Source organism: Camelus ferus, chromosome 5 (assembly GCF_009834535.1).
Source record: "Camelus ferus isolate YT-003-E chromosome 5, BCGSAC_Cfer_1.0, whole genome shotgun sequence".
Lineage (NCBI taxonomy): Eukaryota > Metazoa > Chordata > Mammalia > Artiodactyla > Camelidae > Camelus > Camelus ferus.
In genome coordinates, this window is record NC_045700.1 from 15078818 (window position 1) to 15092960 (window position 14143).

Consider the following 14143-nt stretch of genomic DNA (forward strand, 5'->3'; position numbering starts at 1 on the left):
CAACAGCTCAATCTTTTCCAGCCATGTTTGCACCCCTTCCACTACATCCTTCTCCCACTCCTCCCTCTCCATAAGGCAACCACATTGTTGGATTTCATGCTGTTCATTAATTTGTTGTGGGTTTTTGTTTCTGTAATTACAGAATATGTGACATTTGATTACATTTATGTATAGGTATACATGTAGAGGTGTCTAGGTTTATGATGTAAAAATGTATTACTGTGGATACTAGTCAAAAAAGTTTGAAGGCATGGCTCTAGAAAAACCCTGGGCAATGTAAACCACAGTGACCATGGCAACATTGTCATAACAGCAACAAATGGAAAACAACCCAAATGTTCATCAATAGTAGAAAGGATAAATCAAATCTGAAGTAATTCTGCTATGGAATACTATACAGCAGTGAAAACCAATGAACTACAACTGCATGCACCATCGTAGATTCATTGCAAAAACAATGTTGACAGAAAAAAAGCCAACTGCAGTAGAATAGTTACAGTATTCTATTTGTATAATGAGCAAAACTAAACAATAGTGTGGTAAGACTATACAAATGAAAGTGAACTCTATGTGAAAAGTATAAGACTATATGTATGTGTACACACACACATATACATACATATATATATATACCACAATTTCTGTATCCGTTCATCCGTTAACAGACCACTTAGGTTGTTTCCATATCTTGGCCATTGTGAATAATGCTGCAGTGGGCATGAAGGTGCAGATACCTCTTTGAGAGAGTGATTTTATTTCCAAAAAGAACTATCATACAATCTAGCAATCCCATTTCTGGGTATACATCCAAGGAAATAAAATCACTATCCTTAATTGTAGATTTCTTTTTATTTATCTTGCTTGGAACTGATCAGGCTCCTGAATCCCAGGTTGGTAACTTTCTTCAACTCTGCAAAATTCTCAGCCACTAATATTGTTTTTATCCTGTTCATTCTTTTCTCTCCTTCAGGACCTACAATTAGATGCATGTGGATTTCATCACCTTTTACTTAATTTAACCTCTTTTTCATATCATCTACATCCTTGGCTCTCTGTGTCGCATTTTAAAATTTTTCAATTGTATCTTCTAGTTCAATAATTCTCTCTTCAGTAGTGATAAATATTATTCTAATAACTTTTACTTTATTTGAAGTTCTATTTTTTAAAATCTTGTCTTTTAAAAAAAATCTGACTGCTCATCTGTTCCTTTGTTAACTTTCATTTTCATTTTTATTTAAATGCAGTAAATATTTTGGGTTTATATTTTCTAGTCCGCAGTCTTCGCAGGAATCATTCTATAGCTTGTTGGTTTTTTCTGATACTCACTAATGAAGTCATTTTCCCCTTATGCTTTTTGTGGTTTTCTATTGTGAGTTAATTTTCTTTGGAAATTTATCTGTATATAAATTTTAGAGTAGATGCCTTAAGAGAGGATTTGAGCTGGATTCTGCCAGAATCTTAGGAGGACTACCACCCTGATCCTGCGTTTTTTTCTTTTTAAACTTTTCATTATGATACATTTGAAGTATTCTCAGACAGTGCAATGTACCCTCATACACCCACTGCCCAGCCTTAAAAATATTTCTGTCCTGCCACTCTTGTTTCATCCCATCCCCGTCCCAGTTTCTTCTCTGGAATTCTTAAAAGCACACTTTGGACCATTTAAAAATTTCAAGATGGGGGCTTAGGGACACAAAGAAAGAGTGGATTAATTCCCTGATCCACCTGGGTGTGAGCTAATGACTCTGGATCTTCAGAGGAGACATGTTTTCCTTTTTTCCAGCCAGACCTAGGACTGAGTTGTGGCTGAGTCAGGAGCTTTTCCCCACTGTCTTCCTCTGTAGGGTGGGTTTGTCACCTTGCTCGCAGGAATCCAGCTTCATGCTGGGCGGGGAAGGGATGCTTTCAGTCTAACATCTCACCCTGCTCAGGCCCTAGGCTTTCATTATGTCAACAGTCCTGTTCCTTAATACCACACTCCAGGTAGATCGACCAACTTCCAGTTCATCCAGGTCTGAGGGGTTTCCTAGGATGTGGGACTTTTGATGCTAAAACCAAGGAAGTCCCAATCAAACTAGGACAGCTGACCACCCTAGATCAAAGTCAACAGACCAGCACATACCCCGTGGAGCAAAGGCTGCCTATAGCAGTCTCTCCCCTGTGGATCCGAGCTTCCTTGCTGTCCCTAGCCTCTGATGAATTTTTGCCTGCAGCTCAACCATGCATTTAAGAAAATATGTATATTTTAATATTATATTCTATACTTTCAGATGTGACATTCGGTGAAAGAATTTTGAAATTCTTATTTGAAATATTGCCAGATAAAAGGAAGTAACTGAAGATTTACTTTTCAAAATTGAGCCCCCATGTTAAAATGTATCACCTGTCACATAAAAATTTAGATTTTTGGCTTCTGTTGAGAAATGGAAAGTCTTGGCTACATAGAGCCAGGCTTCTACGGTGACAACTGGGATTGACAAGCAGCTACTCCCCTAGGATGGTCGTGTTCTCTCTCCTCCTCTGCACTCCCATCACTCATATAATACATGCATGTGAGAGTCAAGCCCAGCCCACTCACTCATCAACCCGAGAGCTTGAGTTTGCAATCCCTGACCAAGAGATCTACCAAAGGGATCTTGGCTCTCTGGTGCCTGCAAGGCGACCAAAAAAGTACCTAGTCATCATTTGGCATACTTGGGGGTTTATTTAACTTGATGTCACAGTTATGGACCAAGCTGGGTTTGGATGATGGCTCCACTCCACACCAGCCATATTGGTGAGCAATGGACATCACTTTTCGGGACATCCATTTCCTCACTGGCAAAGGGTGACCACAGTCCCTAATTTACAAGGCTGATGTGACAATAAAACAAGACCACATATATACAAGCACTTTAGCCAGTGTTCAGTGTATAGAAAGTTCTTAATAAAGAGTGGATATTGGTATAATATATACTATTGTCTGACTTCTTTCTGTCACATTGGCAACTTTCTGGTTCAGGGGCTGAGTTACTCCGCTGTTTGATTTGGTTTTGGCCCCCCAACTCTTCCTTACTATGCCATAAGCCACATGCACACATTCTTACATTTACTTTAAGTGAATTAATTGTCTTTTAAGAAATTGAGGGAACTGTGTAAAAAAGAACTCTCTGTATAGCTATTTCGGATTCCTCAACCGTGTACTATAGAGCAACAGGCTTTGGAAAAATGTGGGATAAAAGACAAAGTTAATTTCATGTGTCCACCTATTTCCTGTTCAGGGGTTCCTTTCCACTATTAGCACTTTGATTAATCAGTGCCAGGCCCCTGGGCTTCCTGTCTGCCTCTGCCCCAGGCAACTGAGATCCTCGTCTGAGGAGCACCACCCTTATCTTTTCTAAATGTCCAACCATTTCTTCCTGTGCTTTTCAGTTTCCTGGCAGGAGGATGTACCTGCCTCATGGCTCATTCCTCAAGGGTCTTGCTGGTGCTAACCTGAGAGAAGCACTGCAGCTGTCAATCAGTGACACTCAGTGGGCATCCTTCCCAGACACCAGCTGTATTACAAGAATCAACTGGAGCACCTGCACCCAAAGGAGTTACCAGGGGGTAGGAATTTTACGTACATCCTGGTAGACTTCCAGGAGAGTTCCTTTGGGACAGAGAGCCCTTTGGCAACCCTAAAATCATCTTGGCTGTCCATCTTTTTTTATAAGAACTTTTTTTCTAATTTTAAAATTTATTTTATTTTATTATGATTTTGTTAATGTAGGTACTGGGGATTGAACCCATGACCTCGTGCATGCTAAAATACACTCTACCACTGAGCTATACTCTGCCCCCCATCCATCCTTTGACATGAATACCTGACTACTCATCACAGCCCACCAGTCATGAGGAAACAGTATGGAGACTGGTGCATTTGGTTGGTCCAGGGCTAAGGGAGAGAAATGAAAATGTGCTTCTATTTTAAAAGTCCAAGCATAACCTATCATAGTGATTGGATGGGCACTTCTTGTTGTGCTAGTCTTCAAGAAAAAAATCTCCATAGTCCATGTACTGTCTGTAGGATGAAGTTTAAACATCTAGGCCTGGCTTTTGAGGTCTCCACAGTCCGGGCCCATCCCACAAAACCACCTCTATCTATACCTCATCCTCAAGAATGACCCTCTACTCCAGGCAAGCCGACTCCCCTTCCCTACTGTGTGCCGTATTCCTGTCTCCAGCCCTTTGCTGTTTCCCTTGAGCTGAAGGACATCTCTGTCCTCCTTGCTGATGAAATCCTACCTCTTGGGAAGGTGGTTTCCAAACTTTGCTGCATATTGGAATCACCTGGGGATCTTTACAAAATACTAGTGCCTGGCTCCCGTCCCTAGACCTTGTGATTTAATTGTTACGGGTTGTGACCTGGGCATCAGCATTTTTAGAGCCTACCCGGACGATTCTGAAGTGTTGCAAAGTTTGGGAACCACTGGCATAAATGGCAAATGCTCTTAAATTTCAGTATCCTACTCGCCCACTCTTGTCTTTTCCTTACAGATGAACACCGACATTCCTGGCTTCACTAAAGGCAGGCTCCACACCCTGCTCTGTGTGCTCACATGTTTGCAGAGTGAGCCTCTATCTTACCAGTGATCACATTGCATCAGACTTGTTTGTTTGCTTTTCTGTTTCTCTACTAGATTGGAGCACACAGCATGCAGGAACTGTGTCTTATTCACTTCCACAGCCCCAGGCTCTAACCCAGAGCATGGCCTGGAGAAAATGCTCAATATAGGTTTGGTGAACTAAATAGAACTCAGCTCCCTGATGCAATCTAGACAGCAAATATGTTATAGAAATAAAAAAAGGCAAAATTTCAACTCTCAAAGTCTACAATTCTCCCTCTCTCTAGTGAAGAAACAGAGAAAGGGAATCATAGACTAGAATTTAGTTTGCTTATATATACAGAAGTCTCCACCAAAGCCTTAACTCATGACTACCTCTGGTATTCAAAGGAAAGCCCTCATAAGGAGCAAGTTGACAGACGACAAAAACAAAGGACCAGCCACAGGGAGTGAGATACCAGAAGGGTGATATGTAATATTCCAAGCACAGGACTTGGTACAAAGTAGATACTCAATGGATGGAAATTAATACTACCATTTCTAGTCCTTGGTCAAAAGGACACAGTCCTTTTCCATGTGTCCACCTTCAAGACTGGTGGAATGGATATTTCAGGTTGCCAGATGCAAAGCTCCCTCTTTGTTTCTTGGAGTTATAAACAGGTAAACTCAATGCCCCCACAATAGAAACTTCCTTGCCTGAGCTATTACTCTATGGTACCTCTTAGATGTCATTTGTATATTTGGAAAGCAGAATGTTATCATCCTGGGAGGTATTAATATAAGATCCAAATTATATAAAACTGCTCCATCCTATTCCTCACCTGCAGGTATGATTATCTAAGTCGTTTCCAGTTTAGTGCCAGTCTTAGTCGTCAACAGTCTCTCAAAGTTGTTTGTGAGGGCATCTGCACTTCCCACTCGCATTTTGTTTTGATCATCAATAGCTCACTCTTTCTACAATTAAGCATGCTATTCAAAATGTAACATCTGACTCAAATAGTCTTCCACTCAACAAGCTGTGAAAGTCTGAACAACTTTCTGAGATGTTTTAATTTTATTTCTAATATAACTGTCATTTCCTGCACTTTACATTTCTAAATTTTTTCAAATTTTCCCAGTGGGGAAAATTAGTAATATTCTTGAAATAAGACAGATAATTATCAAGGGCTTTAATTGGTTGGCAGCTACAGTACTGGAAGCCCTGGTGCCCCGTTGGTTTTAATTTTAGAGAAAGGAAAATTCTAGATGCACTGTATTCCATTGAAGATTTATTTGAACCTCTACATACTTTGTGAATGACCAATTATATATTTACTCATAAATACGGTGGTGGCAAACTAATCCAAGTTCAATACATTTTCTCAAAAAGTTACTCAAGGTTAACTGCACAAATAGAGAACAGTGGTAGTTCAGATCATGCAAAACAGAAAGTAGGCATAAATCATTGAAATTAATTATATCTTTCCCACCAACTCTCCAAATTTATTTTCCTTTGGCTTTCTTAAATGACAGTGAAAATTTGTTTGTGTTCCTATCAAGGAGATAACCTTGGTAGGGGTAAGCAGCAGACTGAGATGGCTACATGTTCCCTAATATTCATTCTCTCTTTCTTCCTGAGTTAAAAGAACCTCTATTTTTTCTTTTCTTTTTTTTTTTTTTTTCTCCTTTCTGGACATATGGCCTTCTGCCTGGAATAATGTTTTCCATGCTATGTGACTCAGCACCAGCCCCTGGGCTGACAGCAGAAGGATGGGTCAACTGCTGGAAGTGTTCTTAAGGAGATGAGCCACAGCCCTCCTCATTCCTTCGTCATTCCTGCTGGTTGGAAAGTGGACATAAAGGATGGTTTTCAACAGCCATCTTGAACCAAGAAGTGACCTTGGGAATGGAAATCATGTGAAGCAGAGAGACAAGATAGGAGCCTGGCACTGTCCTATCAGCTTGGACCTCCCTCTGGACTGTCATGTGTGATGGCGAGAAATTTCTATTCTTATTTAAACCACTGTACTTTTGGGTTTTCTTCACCCTTGTCTTAACCTAACTCTATTGGTACTAATACTTAGAGAAATCCAGTCTTATATTTAAAAATAATCATGGGCTGGATAATTCAAAGTATATAATCCACTGTATGGACAACAACTGTTGACCATACTGTATTGGGATTTTAATACAATAAAGTAGGTTCTAGAGTTCCTTTCATTCAAATGCAATAAATACCTAGGTCCTGGCTCTTATTCTCCATGAAACTGAGGTACTTGATTCGAGAATCTGTGAGGCCCTCCCCTTTCTATTTTGAGAAACCACAGCTACAGACACTGTGGCATCAGGCCAGGCCTTCTCTCCTCTGCTGGGTGAAGAAGCTGCCACATTTGCTGACCCTCACTGCACCTGGTGTATAGATTCCTTGACAGTGATAACCATGTATCATTTGACTCCTTTATCCCTTCTACCTCTATCAAACTCCACACTGGACCATTATTACCATGGATTAGGTGCTTTATGGGTAGATGGTATAAGGTTGTAAGAACCAGGTCTATGTCTTACAGAGGTAAAAATGGCCATGGTACCAGCTGATCCAAATCTTCTCTATTTGACTCAGCATAATCTTGTCTCATTTCTTCCCCTTCAGGCAGGCCATCTCTCAAAAGTAGGCTTATAGGACAAGGTAACTCAATGTCCCCCAGCATGACTTCTTGTGCTATACATTGTCTGAAATCAGGTTAATTCCTGTCCTTTCTCCTTCACCCTATAATTTGCTCAAACCACTGATGTGAGTGCCTGAAACTTTAGCTCCCAAGAGTAGCTCTTAACTAGAGGTAAAACTTTTCTTGAATCTTTGTTAAAATGCAAACACATGACCTGAAAAAAATACCTGTTTAATCCATGGCTCCACTGACATGAGTTAGTTCCCTAGCTTAGCTAGCTAAAGCCTAGGAAGGAAAAGGAGTAACAAAGTGAAATCCCTTGGGAAAACAGAAATAAGGTGGTTTATGGTCTGTTAAGTAAGTCAAAGGGGGTACTTATTGAGTATCCATTACCCTCCTGCTAATGCATTAGCTGCTGGCTAAGACTAGTTTGGGGAGGGATGGAAGAAGGATAGGAAGAGCCCTTGGAGACAGTTCTGCAGGTGGCAGAACACCAAGGCCTCTTCACAGAGCTAACCAAAGAAAGCTCGATCCTCAAGATCCTCAGGACTAGATCATGTCCCTTGTCACAACCTCTGGTGGTGGGAGCCAGAAGAGCTTCTTTAGAAGAGACCAGGAGTACACCCAGCCAATAGGGGGAGAGGAAACTAATTTCATTCAACCATGGGGCACTGGAACATTTGTCCACTGGGCAACTGGACAGATTGTTCTTTGTAACTCTTTTAGATTTGGGGAAAATACCATGTATCCTTCACTTCACCAGAGTCTACCAGGCAGCCTTGTTTTCTTGGTTAGTTATCATTTAATTCTGCTTGGCTTCTTCCTCAAACTCCTCTAAAGAGTTTTTTTTTCCTTTTTAAAGGAATTTCCAAATCCTTTGCCTCCTCTTAGGAGATAATTTTTGATGCTATCGTTGGCTGATGTTTTTAATATGAGACAATGTTATTTGAATTCCTACTGATCATTTAATCCTATTACATAATTAGTGTAATACGTTGGGTGAATCTATTACAGTTAAATAGCAAGAAAGAACAATTAGAAATATAGCGTTTGTCATCATTTATGTTAATACTTCTATTAAGCTAGTCTATTCATTTGCTTGTTGCTTATTAACATGAAAGTCTGACATTTATTTGGGCAATTTTAAAGAAAAAAATCTAGTTGTATTACTTAACTTAATTCATGAATCTTGAATTTCAATATGGAGTAGGTTTAATTAACAACAATATCTTGTCTTGTGATCAACTCATAACATTTTGATTAAACCAACATGATTATCCTTAACTGCAGAAATGTAAACATTCAGATTCACAGTTTTGCTGATTGTTGCTCTTTGTCAAAGACATTATTTGATGTTTGGTTGGAAGGAGAACATATTTAGATCTGCTCAACTGCTGTGATTGAAAATATTCTATGGTTGTAAACATTGTGGGGACATGTGGCAACACTTAGTGTAGACAAAACGAAGAACACTGGGATTCTCAGGGTGCTAAAATAAATATTTTCAGTTATTTTTGTGCAATAAAGATAAATAACCATTTGATCTGTTGAGTCTCACTTAGTCTTGAAATGGGTGAACTTTGTAAAAGGCCTGTGGTAATATTATCGGTTGGCTAACTCACGGAATATTTTCAACTCTGTTCTCTTTGCTACTTCATGCAGCAAGGGAAAAGCAACATACTGACTTTCCCAGCATCCTTTGAAGCTAAGATTGGCTTTATGACCTGGTTTGCATTGATGATATGTAAAGTGAACTCTATGGGGGGGGATCCTGAAGGAACTTTTCCTTATCCTTTGTGTCCTGAATGTAGCTGGGATGCCTAGAGCGGCAGAAATCACTTTGCAACCAGAAGGGACAAGCACAGGGATAAAAACCAGGGCTTTGGATAACATAGTTCGGCTGCTTCTCCTCTTTTATGTTTGCCTTCCTCCACACTTTCAATTATAAATGATGATTAAATGACTTTAACACTTAAGTAATGGCAAGTCAGTTTTGTTGTTACTTGCTGCCAATAGCAGCTTATTCAGAGAGATCTCCCCCAGTGTGAGGAGATGGGTCTACAATCATGCGAAGATCAAGTCAGTTCTCTGTCAGAAACAGAGTCCAGATTTACTTCCCTGAGAGTCATTTAAATCAGCCCTTTCCAGCAGAAGTCTGTGTGATGATGGAAATGTTCAGACAGACCATACAGAATATGTAGACATGTGGCTAGTGCAACCGAAGAGCTGAATCTTTAATTTTATGTGGTTTTAATTAATTTAAATGGAACCTGAAATAAGTATATGGGACTACTGCCTACCATGTCAAACAGCACAGATCTAAAGAATTGCTAGTCTGTAAAAAATGCTTAGATTACTGTAGCTCTCTTGAAGAAAACTCAGCCTCTACCTTTACGTATGTTACCGTACAAGCTGAAGAACAGCTCATTACGGAAAATGGATGGCTCAGTGGGGCTTTACACAGTGCCATGTTTGAAGGCTGCTGAACATTTAACTTGCATATTGGCTAACTACGCTGAACTGATACCAATTTAAGCTTTTTACATTGACAGCTGTATTGAAGGATGTCTTTCTGAAATAATAATCTTATACAGGCTCCACTCTTTTAGCTGTTTGTTAAGACTTTAGTATTTTCAATTACAAATGAAAAGGATAATAATGATGTGCCAGTCTCATTAAGCTGTGGGGGTACAATAACTCTCTGAGCTAAACTGTAAATTATCGTTGGCAGAAGACTGCTGAGCGTGCTAGAAAATCAGCCACAAAATGTCCCAAGATGGTGCCGGGAGTGGCGGATGCTGAGAGCTGAAAGGGCAGGAGCAATGAACACTGATTCTACCAGAAGCCAGAAAGCTGTGGGGCTGTTGTGCCCCAGAGCCTGGTCTGGAGTACTCTCTACTACACTGAAATGTGATTTGAACACACAACTCTCTCATGCCTGGCTGCTTTGTGTAAAACTAAATGTTCACCATGCTTGCCTTCGCCGCTAGTTTTAGAGCCCAAAGAACAACTAAGTTTGCAAGTGTCCGAGGTGGCCCAGAGCTGTTAAAGTTATCACCTCTTCCATCTCCTGAGAAGGATCGCGGTCACAGACAGCTACTCTATTACCAGTTACCTCCTGGCTGCTGAAAACAGGTCAGCAAAATCCCTTTGTGTCGGAAACTTGAGTTCCCTCAATGTAGGCTTAGGCAAAACTTTAGGAAGGAGCTGACAAGCCAAACTTGCCTCAAGGAAGGGATGCAGAGATGGGACTATCTGTAATCAGGGATCTAACAGAAATGATGAAGAAAATGGGCTGAAGATTTTGGCAGGCGGTATATACCTCATCTACTCAGTTCTATGTGTAAAACATATTCCATTAAAAAAAGACTCAATGTAGGAAAGCCACCACTCCACAGTTTTAACCAACAGGAGTTGCACAAGGTGCTTCCTGAGACAATTATAGAAACTGGATCAATTCAAAGTTGATTTTCTCCTCAGAGAGACATTATTTACACCCAGTCTCATTTTCATTTTATATTGACAAGGCCACACTTCTCATCAGTTTGCACTTCATTCCTCTGCAAACAGCTATGTTTTCTTCTTAGGTTCTCCTTTGACCACTTATTTTATGATAGCTTCCAATGTCTAAGAAGATAAAAGTAGTCATGTTTGAGAAGTTAAAACCTGGTCCCAGTAGGGGGAGGCATAATATGTGGTCTTTAGAAACACGCTGTGTCTGAAATAAGGTCGCATGTAGAAAACATCTCATTTAAAGACATATGGAGACATGCATTTTTACCTATGCTGTGGCTCTGAAATGCAGAATCTGCAGCTGTATCTTCCTCATCCTCTTGCAGGTGTTCACTTGCCTCTTTTATCTGCAGTAACAAGGAAATACTGTGAGTTCTCGTGTATTATATAAAATAGATCGTTTGCAACCCTCAGTATTGGTACCTTCCATAACAAACATGTAGGGGTGTGTGTGTGTGGATGGGGTATGTGTACATATAAGTTTATATTTTCTTCATCCCACTTGTCCTCACTCTATCACTTGGCTTTATTACAGGTTTTAATTACAAGAGCATATTTTCCAGACTATAACTCTGGCTCTGAAAGCAAGGATTTACAGGGTACCTGATTCTATGTAAGACTTTTGAGATAACAGCTTTGGTGTTGTTTTGTTTTTAATACTTAATAAAGTCAGTAACACGGAACTGTTAAGAAAAATTAAAGTCTAAGGAAATATAATTCTTCTAGAGACAGTAACTTCCACCCCAAGTTATTTTAGTAAGAATAAAGAAATATACTCCGATCTCTTGACCCTTTCCTAAAATATAACTCTCTAAGAAAATGTTATTTTGTTGTTGTTCTTTCCATAATGAAATATGAGGCGACTACAATGTGTGCTCAGTGAACTAGAGAGGTGACACATTTATCTAGATTTTTTTTCAGGTCAAAATTCCCTTTACATTTCCACTGGAATATCCAGATGCCGAATGCTATAGCATCAAATGGAACTCTAGCAAGAATCTAATAAAGTCACACTATTTTACAAATGAGAAGTCTGACATCCAGCAAGTTTCCTTAAACACATTGAACTATGCCAGTATAGACTTGGCTGCAAGGTCAAGACGGCTCGAGGTCCTTGGCAGAATGACCCTAACTAGCTCTTTTAAAATACATCCCAGCCAGTTACCTACGCAGCCAAAGATAATCATGTGAACTGTGCCATGAATGCAGTAGGGGTACACTAGAATTTGTCAGTGGATCTGCTCAGGGGCTTGAGTTGAATGCTAACCAACTATTGTTTTATACTTGCAATTTAGAAAGTCATATGCTTGCTTACTGACTTTGAGCTAGATTTCACTTTCTACCTCCTAATTTTCATATATAATGAAATAAGACCAATGATTTACATTCCATGGCTATGGGCCCAATATCAGAATGTAACTGATGCTTAATTCAGACATACTGATAGCCGGAAGATGGCAAACTCAAGGGAGTACGTAGATGGAGACTGAATCCTCACAAGGACAGTATTAAGGGTTGACTATACAGAGGTCATGCTTCGTTGCTTTCTTTCCCCATCAGCTGTCTATTCTGTGGGCACTGTCTTGTTGTTAGAACTTCCTGAGGGAAGGAAGTTAGAGGATGGAGGAGGAAGAGCTACATCAACCAGTTCTGTATCTGGTGGTGCACATTTATGGATGGCAGATGGAAAAGCTCTACAAGCATCAGCAAGGCTAACGCGTTACTTACTTGCCTTCCAAAGTTGACTTAGCTCTGAGACCTCTGTGTGACAAGGCTACCAAAAGACCTAAAAGGAAGGATACTCCAAACACCTTAATTTCCTTTAGGAATCCAACAGGAACTTTCTATCCTCATTTATAGAAACATCAAGCAAATCTATTTATATTCTTGGCCCATTCCAACACTTACAACAATATGTTCCATACTTCTCCACACCTGTTATGTAAAATAGTATTTCCTTTGGGTGTTTCTAAATCAACTGATTTTATACTTGAAAGGGTGCCATGTTAACCTGCTGGAATGTGGGTGAATCATCATCTCCACCAGCCTATGAAATTCTGAACTAAGGAATCCAATAATTAGAACAAGGCTGTCATCTTGGAGATAAAGGAAAAGAGGCTCAGAGAGGGTTAGTGATCTGTTCAAGGTTACAAAAGGATTTCAGTTTTAGAGTGGGTGGGCACTCCTGACCCCTTTTCATTGCTGTCACTTAATATTTCGGAGTGTGCCATATTGTAATCATCATCCTTTCTAGACCTTACCAAGAACTACTGTATCTTTTTTAGTGTCTGGCAATTAGATAGGTAGGCAGTCTTCCAAATATACATAAACTATATTTTTATTTAAGAGTAGCCAAAAATGCTCTGTGTGTGTGTGTGTGTGTGTGTGTGTGTGTACAAACGTGTAAGTGCCCTGTTTCTCTCCCCTACTTGTTCCCTAAGCCTTCTCTGGCACTTAACCAGCACCTTTCTCCAAGCATCACATTTAAGAAAGAAAATAAAAACCATCTTCAGGTCCTACCTGTCAGCTCCTTGTTAGAACTTTACTAGAACTTCAGGTGCTTAACAGCAAATGTTAAATGTGGCCTCTTGGGGGTTTATCAGAGGAACTGGGTTTAGACAAGGCCCCTAGTTCCTTATGCTCTCCTGGGCTAATGACTTACAAGGAGCAGATGACCCATGAGAAGAAATTTTGAATTCGAAGGGGACAGATGAAGAATCAACAAAGGAATGGAAAATGGGGGAGTGTCTTAGAATAGCACACTTGTCAGCTCTAATTATCCATACAAATAGATTTCAATGCAAAGTGGTGAGTAATTAAAAAAAATCCATTTGCCTATGGAAATGAGGGGCATAATTTATTTTGGCAGCTGATTCCCCTTGTTAATTATATTTTTCATAGGCTGAAATTAAAATTAACTTTCACTCTTGATTGTACAGTGGCTGGGTGTTGGTGAAAGGTTGTGGAACCTTCCTGGGGGCAAGTGGCCGCCAGCTCAAGATTAAGAATCTGCCGAAGACAGGCACAGGTGGGACCACCTTCTGGTGGCAAAGATGTGAATGCACAGATCGGAATGGTCACAAAGCCAAGAAGTTTGGCTCAGCAAACAATGGTGGTTAGAGATTGAGAATTTTTTCAGCCACTGCTCTACCAGGAACAGATACAAATTAATGTCAGTTGATGTCCCATTTGTTAAGAAGTAGGAGGTGACTCGTAGGCAATAACTCTGGGCTATGTTTGGCTTCAGTTTGCTGTCAGTACTTTGGCCATCTTCTAATGGTGCACCTCTCTGCAACTCTCATCCATCTTTTGAGCTCTGCAGTTGTAGTCAAGAACTGTACAAAATACCACTCTCTAACAGGTAATCATTAAATGTCACTGTACCCAATATATTCTAGT

The 14143-nt window shown here is 40.0% G+C and overlaps 1 protein-coding gene across 2 annotated transcripts in view; it reads right to left on the minus strand.

Annotated features, from left to right (window-relative positions):
* The window catches only part of NCKAP5 (NCK associated protein 5), an 829955-nt gene that overhangs the window by 86828 nt on the left and 728984 nt on the right, over positions 1–14143 (minus strand). For both annotated transcript variants that reach the window (XM_032479328.1, XM_032479329.1), the window contains exon 15: positions 11013–11091. In XM_032479328.1, coding sequence (XP_032335219.1) covers positions 11013–11091 — 79 coding nt within the window. The remainder of the gene's footprint in view (positions 1–11012; positions 11092–14143) is intronic.